The following is a 21057-nucleotide window of genomic DNA, read 5'->3' on the forward strand; positions in this document are numbered from 1 at the left end:
TCTGATGGCAGATCTACTCTAAAATGGTTGAAAAGGACGAATGGAACTGGATGCCTGACAGACCAACACTGGGACTCATAGTAATCAGAGAAAAAACCATCACAATAATGTGGGGGAAACCAGTATAAGTTTAATATTTGTCAGAAATTCTGAATAAGCCGAAAAGTAAAATGACGGGAGCCACTGCTGAATCAACACACACACATTGCTGGTACACCAAATATGGCAAACTATCCCAAAAATTCTGTCCATTGATAGCATCTGTGCCCCTTCTATACTCTTGGATACACACACTTTGATATAACCTTTGTGGGCCTTGAGTCCAAATTGCAGGTGGAAATTCGTGACTGAAACAAAAGTCAAATATTGTGGAACAAACAGACATATAATAAGGCATGCGGGCTAATGATTTCTGCCATCCACGCATTATAATCAGGTTTAATTATCTAATTTAAACCATTTACAAACGGAGGTTGGACAATTTTTGTTTGGGCTGTTTAGTTGTTTATGTCACTTTAAATAGCAAAGTTTTACAATAATTTGATTCTTGCTCCCACATATGAAATCAATCAGTTACCGGGTCAATTAAATGCTATATGTTATTCAGAAATTAGGATTTATTTTCACGTTCCTGTGACCAGTGAACAGTGACCCACTTGGATTGAACTCCTGTTAAAGGGCACGACTGCTGGAAAGAACTCCACAAGCGAGTTTATACCGCCACCTGGTGGTGGCTGATAAGACTACATAACTGAGCCTACCTGAACACACGACGAGGGAACTGAGACATTATCGTCCTAAAAACGCACTTTAGATTAATCTGTATTAAGTATAGGAAAATCTAATTGACGTACTACCAACCTTTCTGTGAATTAATACTGCCTGTATTATAGAATATGAAATGTAAGTTAGTGGTGCAAAGTTTTCAGTGTGAAGCTTACACATAATTGTCCTCCACTATATTTACACTCCCACCTCCAAAACTGCATCCTTCATTGTCACCGAATGGGGGCACGGCGTCCAAAACAGAGGGTGGCCTCTTAGTACAACCTAAAACGAGACAAAAAAAAACCAAAAAAAAAACCCACATTCCATAGTCTATGAACTGGTTTTGCACAACTGTGATGCTTAACTTATTCCACCACTATAACCACCAGCTTCCATTAAAATTCTCTGCTGTTTTACAACAAAAGAACAAATTTTTGGTCATATTTATTACCAGGTTTTGATGACAAGCTTTGCGTTCAATAGGAGTCTGGTGAGTAATTCACCATCAGTAGTCACCTGTGCAATTATCAAGCTGGGTCACCATATGGTCAGCTGGCTTTAAACATTGTTAGAACAGTTTTACCAAACACATTACAGGAAATGTGTGATTCAGTTTCAAGGAAATATTAAATATGGGTTCACCTTACAAAAATGTTTAAATTAACAATCAAACCTGAGATGACTTGTGTTAAAGGAAAAAGGTTTTCCTTTAAATTATCATGGAAAAGCCACAAAAACCTCTTCCAAACTGCATCAAGACCAGCAAGCACAATGAAAGCTTTAAAAAAAAAAAAAGTTTTAGTTTCTAACTGCAGCAGGTGAAATACGATTAAGGACCACTTCACTATTTAACTTAGTGTCTTTCTAGGATTTTAATAGTACTGAAACCTTTAATTTACACTCTAAAAATACAGGCAAATTAATGTAAAGTCTATTGGACTGTTCCCTCATTATTTGCCATCTGAAAGAGAATCCCAGTTACCACAGACACAAATAAAAAAGACATCACACTTCCAACTGCTCAGAACTTTATTTCCAGAGAAATGAGGATTAAAATTAAATTAAAATATAAAATTTCAAATGGGCAATGTTTTTATAAAGGGAAGCTGTTGATACAGAGAAACTAGGCAGCTTCCAGAAGAAGGGAGGGAGAGAGGCAGGATGGGAAAGACAGGAAGCCACAAAAGTAAGTTAAAAGGGGGGCGAGCTTAGCCGTTCATGAAGGTATGTATAAAAAGAAAAAGAAAAAAAAGGAGACGGATGCAAGTTGTCATTATAAACCCCACCCCCATCAGAAGTGTCCTCATATGCAATCAGTGCTGCTGCTCTCTCCTTTTCCTTTTTTCTTCCAAGATTTGATAATTTATTCTCTTCTCACCCTCTCATACTCATTGTAATATCATTCTGTCTTAATGTAACATCTTTTCCTGCAGTTTTGAAAAAAGTAAACAAAGTGTCCTTCAAAAATAAAATGCAGCAAACACGTTTCATGTTCAACTATTACATATACAGTATATATATATATTTATATATATAAATACATACATAAATATCTTACATGTACAACCAAATTTGAAAAGGGGGGGGAGAGAGAACCCAAAAGATTTATGAGGACATGGGGAGATGGGGGAGCAAGGTTGCTCTTAGTGAAGATAGTGTCTTTCTATTTGCTCTTTTGTCTTAGCTTTGCACACGTGCACATGTGCACACAGACTTTTGGGGGAGGAAGAAATGGGAAGCATTCATTAATTTGCCCAGTATGGGGAGCTGCCGTAGCTGGACTTGCTGCCTTGGGTTTTCTGCTGCATTCCACTGGACTGACTGCGCTGACCAGGACCACCCTGTAAAGTAGTACATATCTATTCAGTTGTTATGATGAAGACCTACAGCTCAAGTGGTTACTACAAGCCCTCTCTAAGCACTGAACTTTTCAAGGAACCAAAAGATTAGCATTACTTCACTGGCACATTCTATAGGTGGTTCCTGAATGCTCTATTACATTAACCACAGTAGCACCATCTACAGGCTGATAGGTTATGATTTAGCAGTTCTCAAGATAATGAGCGGGATAACAAAATTCCGAACTACTTTGTTAATAAAGTTGTTACAGACTGCAAGCCTACAGGTTAAAGGGCAACTACAGCATCATCAACTAGTTAGATTAGATATACCATAGTCGGCCTAGTTTAAAACAATTCTCTTCAAATTTATGAGAATGATTGTGAAGCATGTTCAGTTTGTGTTCACCTGTGTATCTTGTGTGAGATGATGGTGCAACAGCTGGGAGTGAGGTTGTTGGTGTGGAGGCAGGATGTGTAGGAAGGGTGCAGGTGCATAACCAGGTGCAGTCCCAGGGTTCAGGGGTCCCGTTCCTCCGAGTGCTGAAGGAAGGTTAAAGGGAGGTGGTGTCCCCGTGTGGAAGCCCTGCTTGTCAAAAGCCTGAAGAGAGCCAAGAGAAGGCAAGTGTAATTCAGTACACATATGCTAGATGAAAGGTCCCTTTTATAACTTCTCTGCACTTCACTGACACTCTCCCCTTTGAACAGCATTCCTTATTCAACCTGATTTAAATCTCAAGAAAGCAAGGTTATTCAAACTACCATCATGTCTACTACCTCTTCTGCACATACTCCATATAATAACCACAATAAATAAAGCACCTGTGTTTTGCTGTAAATGGAGCCTCCCATGTCAGGTACTCCACCGCTGGTACCCGATCCTGACAATCCTGCTGTCGAAGGGACAGGGAAAAGAAAGGAAATATTTTAATACCAAAAAAACACTGCAATATAGTGCAAGAACTCAAAGGTAAAAAACAAACATGAGCTGTCACTACAACTAACAAGTACATTTTGAACATTTAAAGTCAATTTTCAGTGTTAGTAGGATGGGGCCAGCCAGGAGGAAGAAGCATATTAAGTGAGGAAGTGCAAAGGCATGGCTCTCACTTTATCCTCACCCTTTGGCATGTACTACTATGTGCACATGTAAGTGCATTCACACATGCATATACACACCCATATCCAGAGGAGATCTCCATCTCCTTGGTGGTAGAATCATCTCCAATTGTGACTAAAACCATTTCCCCCACAGAAAAGCACCCACTGACTTTGTGTGTTGTTAGGAGTGTGTACCTTTCCCTGGACCGCTGCCAGCTGACTTGGCCTGTGACTGGGCAGAGCCTCCGTACCCTGCCTTATTGTATTCCCCACCATGGGCTTGAGACAGGTCATCAAAGGCTGAAGGAGCAGGAAGAATACAGAACAGAGGAGCCAGAGTGAGCAGAAGAGAGGGTGGGGGATAGGAGGAGAAGGGAAGTGAGAAAAAGGAAGATAAAATGGGGGGCAGGGGAAGAGAAAGGCAGTAAGGTAACCTGACTATAACGGCAGCTGTGTCCAACTTCAGCAGGGGGTTTGAGCTGTGCATGCAGCATAAGCCCAAAAAACAAAGAACAAGAAAAACCCACAATACCAGTTCCACACACATGCAGCAGGAGTTTGCCCCACTTTTTCTACCATCTTAATGCCTAATTTCAGCCAATGTCTACCTGTGCTTTCACTTGCCATCCATTTAAATAATTATAATAAAAAACAAATCATGTCAGTAAAATCAGTTCAACATCCATTTTACTGCTACTTGATTATGTATTTCAAATTTAGAACTAAATTATCTGACTGAGGTGTAATTACTGACTCCAAATAAAATATGCCATATTGATGGTCTTAAAACAAATTTAGACTGAGCCCCGCTGTTTTTTTTCCTCCCCATCTTACCTGTACCATACGTATGCTGTCCATAACTGGGCTGATGCTGCTGGTGGTACTGATTGGAGGGGTTGGCCAGACCCATTGCAGGCTGCTTGGCTGAAGCTGGAGGCACAAAAACTGTGGGGCCATACTGGAAGGCTGAAGGAACACCAGGCATGCCAGCATAGTACGGCAAACCTGTGAAGTAAATTAGAAAAAAATAATGCGAATAGCTATAATGTAGCAAGTGTTTGAGGAAATACTGTAAATGTAACTGATAAATAGAAACTAGTCAAATGTAATTGTTTTTAAATTATTGTGATAAAATTCAATTTCCCTACAGGGATAAATAAAGTAAATCTTAATTTAAAAAAAAAAAAAAAAAATCCCATACACATTTATAGATTTTTCTTCTAACCAAGGTTTATTTGCAGAAACATATTTTTTCCAGTGCTTCCATGTTTTTAAGTGCTCCAGCTTACTCTAACAAATGAATCACTGAATTGAAGTCACTGATTGAATTTGGTTTAAAAGCTAAAAGGTATTTGTGGCTAAATTGTGTTTGTATTCAACTAAATTTTATTTGCTTACCAGTGTATCCATAGCCAGGGGGTAGAGGTGGATTGAGGAAGGCCTGGTTCTGTGTCTGCTGACCCTGGTTCTGACTCTGCCCTTGCCCTTGTGCACCTGTCTGTTGTGTCTGAGACTGTCCTCCAGCTGTGGAGAGACTGGTTGGGGGAGCTGGGGATGAAGAGTCATTCCTTCCAAACTTTGTTGCCTCGCCTGCTTGAAGAAAAAAAAAAAAATTAACAGATAGAGGATGCGACTGTAGATTGTGTGTGTGTGTGTGTGTGTGTGTGTGTGTGTGTGTGTGTGTGTGCGCGCGCTTGTGTCTGGGGAGGGGGGTGGGTACACAACTCATGTTTTCATAAGTTGTAACATGAAAGCATAAATATAGGTAAAAAAAAAAAAAAAAAAGAAAATGCTATACAACATCCTAATACAAGGTGTGTAATGTCATTAAGCAGATATTTACTAAAGTTCATTCCTAAAACAACACAAAAAAAGGAAAATAATGATATATTTACTGGAATATGGGTTATTGACCAGTCCATCTCTTCCAGGGATAGGAGCCGCAGTTCCAGGGAATGTTACACCATAGTAGTCCTGCTAAGAGAAAAATCATTAAAATCACAATTATCCTTATATGGTTTAGAGTTTTGCCACTTAAAACAAACAAAAACTTGCTTTTGATGGTATATTGAGCTTATGAAAGTATTGTCTGAGCATAAGCATAAAAAAATATTCAAGCCTAACATCACACATTTCCTAAAGATAATGTATTCACCTATTAAACATAGCATGCATGGTCCTTGTGCATTAGCTTCAGAACTGCCTGCCATTAACATACTTATGTTATTAGTCTGGCTCACAGTAAGCCCGTTTTTAATCAAAATACTTATGAACGGGCAATGCAGTTGTAGAGAGTGTGTCAAACAAAAGATTTACACATTTAACATTATATCTTAAAAAAAGAGAAGAAAAAAAAAGAGAATAAAATGGCATTTGAAAATTAATCTATAACCCCAAAGAAATACTACACAGATGTGCTGTGAACTATAGAGTTGTGTGTGCTTAATACAAAACATCCAAGGGCTCATGGCTGGCCGCAGTTCGTCAAGCATAAAACTGATCAGCTAGTGAATCTTTGGAGGAAGCTTAGTGGATCAATTCCACCTTGCATTGCCCCCAATGTGTCTAACAGGGTGTGATGATGTAAAAGTATGTGCGTGAATGGGTGAACGTGGCACGCAAGGTAAAGCGCTTTGAGTGGCTCTATGATTACAGTCCATTTACCATTCAGAGTAAATAATGCACACTCACCAAAGGAAGTCGAGACTGCAGCATTTGCAAGTCTTCATATCCATAGATCTGCTGTTAAAAGGAAGACATCAGCAGATGATTATCAAATTTGGTAGCATACTTGAATTATTGAGAAACCTCTCAAAGATTTTAAAAATAGAGACAAATCTCATTGCCATAACTGCTCCCCACAAGTACTCGTTAAAAATTTTTTTATTAAAGATGTACTGAAATCTAATACATATAGATCATAATAAAAACAATTTAAAAAAACATATCCATGTATTTTTCTAATAATTCAAGTTCTAATTTCAGCCTAAAACAACAAAATAAAACCAAAAGGTTTAGAACCCAATAGTTCTCTGAGCAAAAACACTTGTGTTTAATTTCCTTTCACTGAACAAAGTGTTAGGAAAACTGACAGTTACCGGGTAAGCAGGGAGCAAGCCACCAGGGCCCATTATGTACTGGCTGGCCAGGAGAGGTGGTACGCCTTGGGCCAAGTTGGGAGGAGCTTTACCTGATGAAGATAAACAAGTGGCATGGAAAATATTGTAAATTTTCATTTTTAAACAAAGAACTTTTACTGAAAATATATTAATTTTTATTTAAAAACCCTTGCAAGTTCATGTTTGTGTCCAGGTGACGATGACTGTACCAGAAGCAGTGGTGAGCAAAGGTGCTGTGCGGCTGCCTGCAGCTGAAAGTGTGGTGTTTGGGCCATTCTGAGTCAGTCCAGGTGCTCCAGACAGGTGCATGCCATTGGTAGATGAGCTATTGATGGCTGGGGTAGCTGATGCACAGGGATTGACAACTTGGTTGGACGACGATGACGGAAAGACATGGAGGTTGTTGCTGCTCTCCTCATTTGTCATCTGAAGAAACAAGGAAAACAGGCACATGAGGAACAGTCGCCTTAGAAACAGTAAAAAGAAAGCCCGCATTAACACAGTTACCAAATGATGCCAGAATGGTATTCTTGTGCATTCGTGTGAATACAATACTTACTGTGAGGGTAGAGCTTGCAGTGAGGGCCGATCCAGATGAGTGAGTACTGCTCACATGACTACAAAGATAAAATTATACATCAAAAGTATGATGCAAGGATAGAAAACTCAGTTTTCATAGGGAAAAAAATACACTGCCTTGCCAAAAAGCATCTAAACGTTTTATTTGTCTTAACTCATCATACAGCCACTCTGGCATCTTTAAAAAAATTTTTTATATATATATATGCAATGTCACTTTATTTATTTGCAGTTAAAAGCAGATTCATCTAAAGGATTCTCAATCGGACTAAAGTCTACGTCACTCACTCACTGTTCTCATCCTGATGCATCCATCACACTCATCTTTATCCACTGCTCCAAACTCTAATCTTTATGCCTGATAGCAATTCTTCCTCAAAGACAATCATTCACCACTAGGCTTGTCACGTTTAATATGTCAAATTGTCTAAATTCAACGCTTACAAAGACTGCATTCTTTTATGTTTTTTTCTGTTTACTTGATGCCAAAAAGTAATTTGAGCTTTCTGAACAAAACTTTTTTCTCCATCTGCAAGGTGTGTCTTCCAATTGTCAGAAATTGTCAGTTTTCTTCAATTGGAGATGGTGTTTGCAGGTGGTGTCCTGTTTCCTTGCAGGTGTAGAAGCTGTTTTTTCCTTTATAGGTCCACTATGAAGTTTGAAATTCATTTGAAATGTGACAACTTCACAACTGATAAATAGTGTAGCTGTCACGTGATGCTTACATTAGACTATTTTGTCATTATCATCCATTATATTCCCACTCTAATGCTGTAATGGGTAGGTTACCTGTTACAGTTACAGAGTTCATTTACACTTGATTCAGCAGAGCTAAATTTAAAGTTAAGACATTTACATCCCAATTATTAAGCCAGTATCCAAGTCACACTTATGAATGTGCTTGCAACAAACATGTCCAGGCTAAATGTCGTAACTGTCAGGCTCGCTTACCTGCTGTGTGAAGGGGTAGGTGTCGAGTGGGAAGGTGTAACTGCAGGGGAAGGGACATGATGGCCTGAGCCACTCTCACTTGTCATAACAGGAGAGGCTGTTTTTCCTGTTCTAGATGACGATGTAGCTGTTTCAAAAGAAAAATGATATGATTATGATTAACATCTTTGAATGTTTAGCCTACAAAATGAGTGTAGGAGAGGGAATATAGCTTTTGCTAACATGTGCATTCAGCAGTCAGCATGATACTAGTCTTTATCCAGAGAAGCTGTTTAGAACTGACAATGATCAAAATACTCACTTTCCTGTGTGCTCTGTGTCTTCATGCCAGTGTAGCCATTCTAAGAAAATATATATATAGTCTATAAATATATAATCATCTGGCTTTTGTCATCTTACAATAAATGCCAAGTATGTAAGAGATAGTTCTAGTTTTTAAAATCTTTTCTTTGTCATCTAAACTTATAAACATACAGACAGAGAAGGGCTTATATTACCATCAAAGGAGCAGTAGTTGCCGACTGGACATCTTTATTTTGAGAGAAGCCAAGATGGGGTGGAAGAGACCTGGGACCACTGTTTTCCACACGGCTGGCTGTACTAGGGGCAGAGGAAGCGGAAGGTGGTGCTGTTGCACCAGGAAGACCAATGGATGGGGAGGGAGTAGCACTGGGTAAGCCCAAAGATGGTGAAGGGAAGTTGGCATCTGATACAGGTAAGCTGTTCATGTGTTCACTGTTCACAGAACCGAGAGAAATATTGGAGAGAGAGAGAGAGAGAGAGAGAGAGAGACAGAGACAGAGAGACAGAGACAGAGAGAGAGAGAGAGGGGGGGGGCATCATTTGAAATAAATGAGGTAAAATAAATAAAGGTATAATGAAACCTTTGCTTACTGAGTTGAGCACATATCTTCATTTCCCAAAGGATGATATCATACAATATCTTGTTCCATTTTCAGAAACAAACACTAAAAATGCTCCCAGGTTGAAAAAGCTAATTTCATCCAAAAAAAAAACTTGCACCTCACACACTAATTCAAAACAACATGTACACATACCTCACAACTCCTGGCTTAGAGAAGATGCTGTTCTGTGGTTGCTGTGTGGGAGCAGCAGCAGGAACAGAGATAGTTGCTTGGGCCAGAACAGGGGTGTGTTCCCTGGTTGATTCAGTCTGTGACACATCTGCTGATCCACTACCAGCTTCAGGGCCAAAGTCGAGAGCTCCAAACTGAACATTCAGGCCAGATATATCTGTAGAGCCTGGCATCTCCACAGCTGATGATGGAATCTGAGGTAGACATTAAATATGTTGTTACTTACATATGAAAACATGGAAAGCTGTACTTTATAGTACTACCTTCTCTTGAATGAGTTATAAATCTTAAACCATTGGTGCATAAAGCTTATTATGCAAATTAAGTCATTAAAAATGTCTAACCTTTGAGGGAGGAGGAACTCTTCGTCTCTGTGTCTTTAATTGTCGCTGAGGGGGCTCGGTTATTGGAGGCTCCAGACCTGACAGTTTACTTCCTGGAGAAGCCCCATCCCGTGCAGGAAAAACAGAGGACTCGTGACCTGAAAGTTAAAGCAACGTGTTTGTTTACAATTCCATTAAAAGTCACAGCACCACAATAAAGTTTTCAGCAGACACAATGAAAATAATAATACTTCCATGATCTGACAAAACAGACACTAGTTATGATTGTTTGCAGTACTCTTTGGATGCAGTACTCCTCTTCAGGAGGAAAAAAAAAGTATCATCAATTTCCATATGAAGCTAGGGTCAAACTTTTCTCCTCTTATTTGCTGTTAGTTTAGCAGTCTACTGATCCCATTTAAAAAATTATTAATATTCACAGAAAAGAGCTTTTTTCCAGCAATTTTAATGTCACGTAATTTTAAGACTTCTAGCCCTTTAGCAGCATAGTGCATCTATGTGCTGCAGTCCTACCTGGTGGTGTGGGGACCTGTGGTGCATGTGACTGAGACAGACCTAGAGGCTCTGTTGTGGGAAGGATGGAGGACTGCTGCTGCCTCTGAGCCAGCTGGCTGAGCACTGCTGATGGCTCTGGCTGAAGCTTCATTTCCACTGTAGAAAATGGGGAATAAGCATCAACATGTTTGATTTCAAGACCAAATGCTGCATATAAAAAGTCCCATTTTAAAATTGGGTGTTAAATTGTTATCCACCTGGACATGAACTTACAGTGTTGGGTTGTGACAGGGCCGTTCTCCACCCTCTGAGGCTTGGCATCTATAGAGGGTGAGGAGGCAGGAGCAGGACTCTGCATTGGAGGTGGCCCTGCATCTTTGGAAACAGTGTTGCTGCTGGTTGATGCCAACATCTGACTGGCTCTCTGACCAAGCCGAGGTCCGTTGAGATGTTCTGATGTCCGAATGTCAGGGGTTGATGTCTGCTTAGGTGCATTTAGGGAACCAAAACCAGAACCTATGACCGAGGACTGGGAGCACAACAATGACAAAACATTAGATTAAAAAAAAAAAGAAAAAAAGAAGAAGAATGAGAATAGTAAATCAGTTTCATGCACCATTGATGCATGTATAAGGTTGTGCATACCAGAGCAGCATGTGCATAGGTGGTGCTAGCAGAGGCAGCATGTGCGTAGCTGTTGGCTGTGGCATGTGCGTAGCTATGTGTTGCAGTGCGTCCATTATGGTGAGAATTTGTGAATACTAGGCTTTGGCCCAAATCTTCTGCTGAGGGGCCTTCGACCATCACCCCCAAGTCAGAGTCCATTGAACCTCCTACAGCAACTCCGGTCTTGGGTAATAGGCTAGCGAGATCCACGCTGAAGGGAGGCAAGAAAAAAATTACAAAAGGAGAGGAAAAAAAAGAACGGAAAAATTAAGTTGGGGAGAAGTCTGCAAGAATAGATTAGCATGGTTTAGGTTGAATAAAATGTATTTCTACAAAGTAAACTGTGCTCTATGTGGCTCTTTAAGTTGACTGGGACTTTGGGAAGAAAGAGCTTACTTGTGTCCAGGTGTGATGTGGTTTGTTGGAGCAGAAGAGGCAATGAAAACTTTAGTCTCAGACAACTGAAACAAAATTAAAGACAGTCATCTAGTTAACACTGATATATACTATGTACTATATATTTCCAAATACTACAAAGAAATTGAGCAGACATATTTAAAACTACATCGCTTAAAAAGATTGTGCAATTGTGTTTACATTATATCATTTTAAATTCTTTTTTAGATCATGTATTGATGATAAAGTGCTGCCTTACATCCTCATTCCAGTCTTCTGAATTCCAGTCTTCAAGACTGCCTCCCCAAGTTCCTTAGCAAAACAAAACAGACAGAAGTTAGTGTTGTCATGATCACATTTACTTGATATTAGGGCTGCAACTAACGATGACTTTAATAGTTGACTAATGTGTAAATAATTTTTTTGATTAGTCAATTTGTCTCAATTATTTCAGTCACGCTCACCATCTGCGTTTCCAGTTGACGCAGCTCTTTTTTTACAGGCTCCAGTATGTTTTTCCCCCCCACTCTCTTCATTTGCATCATATAAATGTCACTAATTCCCAGTCAGTCACAACAAAATGTCCTTTAGTAAGTTAAAAGACTCCAGAACCAGTTGAATATTAAATTTAAGCTCAACAACGTACTACTAATTTATTTTGAAACATGAAAATTTAGCTATAGTGTCATATCCAAGTTATACAGAATTTGCTTCAAAAGGAAAACAAAATAAATTAAATATTTTAACATCTTAATTTTTGTAGAACTGCATTGAAATAATTATTTACATCCTGAAAAAGCTTGTTTTGGAAGGTAAACAAAGGCCAGAATCCTTTAAAAAAAAAAAAAAAATCCTGGATCCAAACAGTGATCTGGATCACCACCAAAATTAAATCACTTCTTCCTTTTCACATTTATAACTCCTGAAAATTTCATAAAAATCTATCCATAATTTTTTTTATTTATCTTGAACACAAACAAACAGATCAACGTTTGTCTAAACATAACCTCTTTTGCAGAGGTGACAACATCACTACTCGCTAATGCTAACTTTGCCATCCGGAATGCTGGAAACCAGTGGTGCTTTCGTTTCAGAGGCTCATGCATGACTGTCGTGCTGCCGTGGTACGCCGACTCTGCGTGGCAGACTACACATTTCACCTGTTTGACACTTTGTTTAGCATGAAACATCCCCAAACTTTGGAAATAGGTTGGGTCAGTTTGTTCTTTGTTGTTTAAACAAAGATGCTACACAAAATAATACTGCCCCCAGCACTTCCTGTAGTGCTTTTCGTCATTTGCTTGGTGTTTAGAGTTCTTATACTGTCTGTGGTTGGTAAATGGCGTTAAGTTGCCTGGTGCATTGTTTTATTAGCAAAGATATTGGGGGCATTCATGCAACACGTCAACAATAAAATTTCGCATAGATGAATTTTCATTGTCGACAAATTGTTGCAGCCTTACTTGATACGTAAAGTAGTCCCCCTCCCCCCCCCCCCGATTAATTCAACTTTAGTTTCAAACATAGCAGCCAGTAATTCATCATTTGTACTACTGACTAATATACTGCTACTATTTAATGCGGAATTGAACAACACACAAAAAATAAAACAACAAAGAACAAACCAAAAAAAAAAAAAAAAAAAACAAGAAAACTGACCAGTTCCCTCAGCAGTTTCATTGGCATCCCCTTCCAAATGCTCCTGGCGAGCTCCAGAGTTAGCAGTGTAGTCAGCTGGATTGAAGGTGCTGAAAGAGTGGGGGAAGGTGGGGAACACATGTAAAAGTGAGAAATTATACAGCAGATAAGTTGCTCATATTTTCTCTTTCCATAAAGAGATTCAGAAATTTGGTTTTCCACATATTTGATTTTTAAGATATGTGCTTGTAAATCAACATCAGCACCTCTTCAGATTATATTGGGTTTAAGATTCACAATTAACAGATGCTCTTACCCCATTCCCTGTGAAGAAAACCTGCTACCAGCAGCTCCTCTTCCTCTGCCACGACCCCCTGGTCCTGAAGATACGAGGAAAATCCAGTTAACTTACTAATGTTGATGTGCGTACCCTTTAACTCTTCATTAAGCACTTTTTAGAATGTATCAAACTCCAGCACACAAAAATAAATTGTTGAGGAACTGGGCCAGGGATGTTAAATGATTCCAAATATGTTACTTTGAAGAACATACTTTTGTCCAAGTTCGCTTTCCATCATGTTGAATATTTTTTGAAATGTGGTACAGTTTTAGTGTATTAAAAGTCAATCATTAATGACAGGGAGACAATCCACAGTACTCTAAAGGCTCATTTATCACTGACACAGAAGACAAATATGCAGACAGACGAACAGTTTCATCCATCTCCGACATCTGTTGTGCACATAATTTAGTCAATTTTCAGGGGGGCTTAGCTATCCTTCACAGAAAATTAAACAATGCCCCCTGAAACCACAGGGGCAGTGTTAACTTGTATGGCCAGTGAAAAACAAGAACAGCAACAACTGCACCGAAGGCACGATGGGAGCAAGAGAAGAGATGCTGTGTGACTGTCGACAACATCCGGCGAAAAAACGCTGACGTAAAATCTGAACTTAGCACTGCCTACTAGTGGAAGAATTGACTTAACAAACCATGGAAAAGTAATAGACCCATGGAAGTATCAGGGCAGCAACATATGACAAAATTTGAAATGAATATTCCCATTTGTGTAAGCAATGGAGGATAAATATATATTTTTTTTTTTTAAATGTTCTACAGATATAGGAAATTCTTTAAAAATTATGTAGCTGGTCAACAAAATATTTCAAACATGTTTTTCCCCAACTCAGTTTCAAGGCAAATTACAAGTTATTCTAAAACACAGGCAGCTGAAAAGAGACTAAATGCCATGCTTAAAGTTAATCATGCCATCTGATAAAAATTCCACTGACAGAAACCAAAGACAAAATAGTCCTAATGAAAATTTGACAAATGTGCCATAAGTCACTCACCTCTGCCCCGCCCTCTGCGGCCACGGTCTGCCCCTCGCTCTCCAAGGGCCACCTCAAGCCCATTCTCTTCCGAACGACCTGAAACCCAGCAGGAATCAAAGCAAGGAAGAAAATGAGACAAGTAAAAATATTTTTGACAACATTTTACACATATATACACAGCTGAGTTTGATCTATATGCCATTTTTCGTTTTCCTACCCTCACGTCCTCGACTGATCCCTCTGCCCTTCCTGTTGGGACCTCCGCGTCCACGGCTTGCTTCCCTCTCTCCTTTCTTTTCCCTGCTCTCCTTTATCTCTGAGGCTCCTCCTTCCTTTCCAAGGCCACGCTTTTTCCCCACAGTCTCCCAGGAGTTCTGAAAAAGTTAACAGTGTAATCCTGGCACTTCTATCAATGCTGTTATCAAAATCATGCATGACCAGTTATATTTTAGATTTTGCCAAAACAGAAAAAAGGACTTACTATATACTCCAACTAAGTACAAACATATTTGGATTGTCAGTCACTGCATACACACTTACTGTGTCTGAGGTGCTCTCAAGAAGAAAATTGATGGCTCTGTTTACATCTTCATTGCAGTCATGGAAGGCTACCATACACTCATCTTGAGTCTTTCCTGTTACCTCAATCAACTAAGCACCCAAAACCAAAAGTATTCAGTTAGAATGATGTGACATACAAAGGTCCCTAAGCTTGGAAACTCTCCAAACACCAAATACGGTTTTATTCTAAACCAACTAACCTGTTTGACCTTGTCTTCAAAGTCTGCATCATTTTTGTCGTAGATCATTTGGGCCAAACGAATCTGTTCTGCTGTGGCCTGATACACAGACAGGGTTCAGGGGGAAAACAAGACAGGAAGAAAAGTAATGACATTTCCTCAATTGCTTTCAATTTAAACACACATGACACCAAATGCTACTCAAATGTACAACTCAAATTTCTTTAAATTAATTTAAATTTTCTTTAAATTCCAAAAGCAAAATTATTATATTCTTGTCTTCAATGTTATGGTATCCACAGACTATACTTTCAACAAATTTATCCTGGACTTAAACTCGTAACACCCCACCTGTAGTTTCTGTGGCTGTGTCGACTGTGTGGTGGTGGGCAGCATCTTGTCCCGAGTCCCCCGGGCTTGATTGTTGACTACTGAAGTCATGATATACAGTATATACAAAACAATGTATGTACAAAGTAGAAAAAGAAATCTGGAGAAAAAACAAAGAGGGAATAGAAGCAAAGAGAACTGGTGGTTAACCCATGAGATGGTCACACAGCGTTGTGCTGAAATGCAGTGTAAAGTTAATATGCAATGCTAGTGCTGTACACAGACTATAAGCAGGCTGAGACCCACTCATATACCATGTAAGACTGTAACCCCCATCTGTCGCCCCCAACATCCCTGGTTAAATATAACCAACCAAGAGGAGACTGTCCGGGTGTCATCTTACAGCTCTCTCTCACTTTCCCACACAAAAACACCGTATGTTCCTGCGTACATTGCCAGATGTATGACTGCAGTTCCATCTATCTACTACAAGAGGATATTTACATTGCCGTTCAATATATAAACATACAGCATACATACATGCGAGTCTTAAGAATTGCGACTGAAAAGTCTAAGATTTATCACACGTAGTTATACGCTATTACCTAAACAGAAGAGGAAAAAAAACGTCATCGGATCCCAAATGAGACCGACCGATTGTGATAATAAATTTTGTAAAATCAGAATAAGTAAAATAATAATAATCATCATCATCATAATAATAATAAATAATAATAATAAAGACAGTCGTGAGACAGTAAAGCATGGTCGACAGTATAATTCTTGTATTACTCCCAGTGTTACAAACCCGTACAGTCAACAGTAACTAACAACTAATCGGTAGAGGGTAGAAAATGTTTGAGTTATGACAGAAACGGACTAACATTCACATTAGATCACCTAGCTCTTCACAGCTGTAGCCTTGTTAATCGACTGCCTTTGTTTCCGTGTGAGATTCGTTCGTGATCCCTAACTTAAAATCTCCATATTATTTGGCAAATATGTCAACACGGTAACTTTGTGATTGGTTAAGATGTCAGGCTATACTGCTGTTAGCTATTAAACTTAATCGAGACGAAAAAACAAAACAAACATGTCAAATGCGACGATGTGCCCCTTTGTGTACACAGAGGGGAAAGCTAATGTTAGCCGCAAGCTAACAACTTAAACAGAAAGAACAGCGTCGCGTGTTTCGTCAACCGTCACAACGGATTGTATCCGACATTTCACGAGCGGTAGGACAATGTAGGAGTGAATACTTGTCGAAGTATAATTAGCTATAACATCAAAATAATAATCAGCAACAACATGTTAAGTGGCCGGCATGTGAACGGCCCGTTTATATACAAAGCAGCATTCATGGTATGGACACATTGCTGGCTAGTTAGCGAGATAGATGGCTAACAAACAAACAAGGCGAAATGGTTACAGGAATAGGTCAACCGAACTCCGCCGAAAAAAAAGTAATACGACGAATAGTTTAAGCTTCGGGGTGATATTTTATTCTATCAAACCAATAAATGTATATAAATAATTTTTTTAATATTTAACTTTACCTGCTAACACGCTTCGCTCAGCCAGCAGGCAGCAGCAGCAGATGCTGTCACGTGACCCTCCGCGCCGTTGTTCAACGTTGTAAACCACTTGCGGCCAATCATATTCTGCCAAATTGGTCAGGTGGTCTAACGCCGCACTCTGACGTGCACGTTCTCGTTCAGAAGCTTGCGCACGGCCACAGTCTACGCGCACCGCGTGTGTTCCAAGTTTGGCAGACGACGTGCAATTTTTAATTGTCAGATGCTCTTGAAACTCTTTGAAAGTTTTAAAATTGTTGTGGTTATTCTGTTTTGGTTAGTCTAAAGCACTTACATAACTTGTGTGTAAAAGTAATTTATAAATAGAGTTTCATTTTATTTCAATTTTATTTTATTAAATTCTGCACAAACTTGACCTAAATTAAAACATTAGACATTTGATTTTCAGAGGGCCCTTGTAGCAGAACATCGAGGTCAGCTAATCGGACTGTGAATTAGACTTGCCAGTTCTGAAAGGAAAATGTCCATTCGCTGAATCTCAACAAAGGTGAACCATAAAATAAGTCAACAGCACCAACAACACCACCAGTTTTGTTGAAGAGTGGTGGTATCTAAAACATTTCATTTTACTTTGGCTACAAAGTAGAAAAATAACAAACAGAACCACAAGAAAGAAAAACAGTTCTCAAAAATCATTCAGAGCAGAGCACATTTATTCACAATAAAAACCAGTTTTATTCAATACAAACCATTATTTTTCAAAGAAATGAACAATAATAATAATAATAAACTGCAATAATAATGAGACAATTTGATACCAAAAGTATTACGTCACAAAGGAATTGCTTTTAAAATTAGCCACTTGCTAAGTAAATACTTTTGTCTAAACCTGAGCTTACGTTACTCAAAGCTTTAGTGAGCTCACAATTATGAAGTCTAATACCAAGATCACACCTTGAATTGACCATTTTTGGGGGGATTACAACACATAAAAACTAAATCCATACAACCTGCCAAAACAAACCCAGAAATCCAAACAATATATTTATGCTGACAAAGAAACAATTAATTCAGGCAATGAAAGAAACTCCTCCAATTAATTCAAGGCAGGAAAAAAAATTAGTTGAAAATAATAAATAAAATAATATATTTGGTAAAATTTTCATATGAAAGTTTTACCAAATTTATTGCTTTCAATTTCAGAAAAACATATTTAATCAAGTTGGGGTTTTTTTTTTTTTGTTTTGTTTTTTTTTACTGTGAAGTTATGTGTAACATTTGTCTTGTCACACAAAGGAAAATTTATACAAATACAAATAAATTAAGTAAAAAAATTTTATATATTTTTTTTAAAAACATACTTTAGAGAAAACTAAAAGTAAAATAAAATGACCATCTGTAACAGCATGTAAAAGTGCACAAAGCCTATCAAAATTATTTAGTTTACATAATTTGATCACAATCATTATCTCCTGTTTGGGAATAAATTTTCATAGAATGATTATGTTTTAGGTATGGCTGCAGGTGAATTTTCATGCTGTGTGCAAATCATGGTTTTATTTCCATGATCTTTTCTGGCTTGTGGACATATTCCCCAAATGCCAATTAGACATGGAGACAAAGAGAAACAAAAATTCCTTTTATATCTGAAGTAACATTAAAAGAAAGGAGTATAATTTAATTGAACAACTGTTTACATGATTTAGTCTTTTGCTGGGAGAAAAGCTTCTTTTCTTTATAACATAATGCTTCCATGTCTTTCATCTGCTCCAAATGGGCCTTGACAATACACAACCTAATATCAGATTGAGTGAGATAAAGTAGTATTCTGTATTATTAGCACGTGGACATTCAATTTACAATGAAATTGGATGACTTCAGAAAATACTGAGAACCTTGACTTACTTGATGTTGTTCAAGTCATCCAAGGTAAGCAGATGGACCGTACGTCTAATTTCCTGATTGCTAAATCCTTTTGGTCTACTTAACTCTGCAGGATTGTGTGGCTTAGATGAAATGTTTGAATTGCTGGATTGACCTGAAAGTAGTACACTGGTGTGAGCTGAGGAACCTCCCAATTGTTGTGAAGTAATGGAAAATGAATGTTTTTTGTTCTCATCACACACACATACTGGTGGATATTGGAACCTGGGTAAGCTATTGTTGTCAAAGTGCTGGACAGAAGGTAACATGACAGGAGTCTGCACAGCAGCACAGGCAGCAGGTGTAGGTGAAGATGCACTGACGTCGTTGAGAGCTGGTGTTGTATGTGTTTTCTGACTGTTCTCTCGCTTCTGGATCAAGGCCAAAGTAAACTCAGAAATGTGAGGCTTGTTTGTACCTGGATAAAATAAGAAGCTGTCAATTGCTTTTATCACACACACTCACACAATGAGAGAAAGAGAGATAGACAGGGAGAAATTCACACTTACCTATTCTACAGACACTGCTTTTTTGGTAAATCTGTTGCTTCGTGTGATTACAGTCTGTAGGACGGGGAGTCTTTTCTTGTGGCAGTTCCAAAGGAGATCGGTGAATCTCTGCATCCTCATCCTCAATAAGTTTACCCTCCATTTCAGCACATAGAAGACTCTCTTTCCCAATTTCACATCTGTTTCTGTCTCCCCTCTTCCTTTCAACCAGACAGACTGATGCATTGCTGTTGTTTCTCTGTAGAACTGAAGCTGTTGCAGCTTGTTGGGCCACTTGAAGCAGGGAGATGCTGAGCGGATCCATGATGTTGCGGAAAGAATCTGCATCAGTCTCATCTTGAGGCATAACACAGATTTTAGAATTGATGTCTGGACAGTTGTATGCCTTTGTATAAGCAAAACACTTTGATGGTGTGTTAAGGGGCACAGCAGGTATCATACATCCAGCCTTTGTCATGATAGTAGGGACAGGTAATGGACCACAAACAGAGCAGGCTACCTTCTTTCTCTGGATAGTTGTCTCAGGGGTATTTTGCAGTGGTAAAGTAAAAATATTGGCATTGCATCTGATATACTTTGATTTATTAGAACCCTCACTGAGTTCACTTGGGGTCAATAGTGTGTTAGTGTGTTCAAATAGTGGTGAGAGGGGTCTTTCTGCAGGAGCTCGCTGATGCTGATGATGAGACTCAAAAGGAGCATGGCTACAGAAGCTGTCATTGCAGCTATAAGCAGACTCCATGCTGCTGCAGTCCGCTCCTTCTCTTTGCTTAGTTCTCCACACTCCATAATTTGGAATTTCTGAGGTATCCAGTCCCTCTGCTTCTTTCCTTTCCTCTGAAATGCAACCATAAGACAATTGTGCCTCTGATGAAATTGGACCAGTCGTCCTGTTTGCAGTTTCCATCTCTGTGGGTGCTACCCAAGAACACTTCCCCTCTATCCCTTTCATACCAGCTGGTGCTTTATAATCTCTTCTGACTTTTGCTTCACCTCTTGTCTTAATTGATCCTTTCTTCTTATTTTTATACCAGTCTTGAAAAAAGCTTGCCTCTACAGCTTCCAAAGGCACCCTTGAATCTTCACTGCTACCACTGTTGCCTGGAGCATCCTCATCCTTATTGTTAAATAAGTCTGAAGGTGTTTCAGCTTGTTTTCTAGTCTCACCAATACAAAAAGGCATTTGGTCTCCATTATATCCAACTCTAGCCACCCTGGTCCTGTATGAAGCGGAAGTGTCTTCCAAAGCATGATACATCTGGGGAGAGAGTGAGAGGCGGGAGGAGCACTGCACAGAAGAAAAAGAGCCCTGAGCACAAGAAGAAAAAGATGGAAATGTTGAGGATGAGGAGAAATGGGCAGATGGAGAGTATGAGGGTACAAACTGCTGCAGCTGCTGGTGATAACGTCTGAGGTGCCTCTTCTTCTCCATATCGTCAGTGTAAATATGTAAATCTGTTTCATTTTGCCTCACTACTTCACTGTTTGTGTTTTGACTGTATTCCCCTCCTCTTCTTAGTTCTACCCATTCTGTTTCCAGTCCTATTGTCTCTTTCATAGAGCGCTGCCAGGACTCTTTTCCTCTGTGGTAAAATCCAGATTCCCTCTCAGTAAAAGCTAAGCAAGCGTTATGGGTTTTTTCCTGTTTTTGCTGTTCATTATTTTCTTGTTCCAACACTGCCCTGGCATTTTTC

At 39.0% G+C, this 21057-nt stretch overlaps 1 protein-coding gene across 7 annotated transcripts; it reads right to left on the bottom strand.

Moving 5' to 3' along the window:
- Positions 1–1783: 1783 nt before the first annotated feature.
- Positions 1784–17038, bottom strand: LOC306764112 (ubiquitin-associated protein 2-like). 7 transcript variants are annotated; one of them, XM_079251149.1, is made up of 29 exons: positions 16953–17038; positions 15418–15556; positions 15088–15165; positions 14867–14977; positions 14544–14700; positions 14345–14422; positions 13309–13372; positions 13014–13102; positions 11614–11666; positions 11355–11419; positions 10938–11169; positions 10566–10821; positions 10311–10448; positions 9798–9934; positions 9415–9647; positions 8854–9091; positions 8658–8697; positions 8357–8483; positions 7386–7443; positions 7036–7252; positions 6806–6897; positions 6399–6449; positions 5603–5681; positions 5106–5297; positions 4542–4712; positions 3903–4007; positions 3429–3499; positions 3016–3207; positions 1784–2609 (listed from the first exon to the last, which is right to left on the bottom strand). In XM_079251149.1, exons 2-29 carry the CDS (start codon positions 15505–15507, stop codon positions 2514–2516), a joined length of 3510 nt encoding a protein of 1169 aa, XP_079107275.1. In that variant the 5' UTR covers positions 15508–15556; positions 16953–17038; the 3' UTR covers positions 1784–2513. The 7 variants fall into 7 exon arrangements, with proteins under 7 accessions (XP_079107275.1, XP_079107273.1, XP_079107272.1 ...); XM_079251147.1 differs by having other exon boundaries at positions 5106–5300; XM_079251146.1 differs by having other exon boundaries at positions 5603–5684.
- Positions 17039–21057: the final 4019 nt, after the last annotated feature.

Source organism: Telmatherina bonti (assembly GCF_933228915.1).
Source record: "Telmatherina bonti genome assembly, chromosome: 13".
Lineage (NCBI taxonomy): Eukaryota > Metazoa > Chordata > Actinopteri > Atheriniformes > Telmatherinidae > Telmatherina > Telmatherina bonti.

Coding starts and splice junctions, on each gene's coding strand:
- LOC306764112 (XM_079251145.1), bottom strand. CDS start 15,507: ATGACTTCAGTAGTCAACAATCAAGCCCGGGGGACTCGGGACAAGATG. Junction 10,449..10,565: donor CCCTGTCACAACCCAACACT/GTAAGTTCATGT, acceptor CATTTTCTACAG/TGGAAATGAAGCTTCAGCCA. Junction 9,935..10,310: donor ACAGGTCCCCACACCACCAG/GTAGGACTGCAG, acceptor TTTAACTTTCAG/GTCACGAGTCCTCTGTTTTT.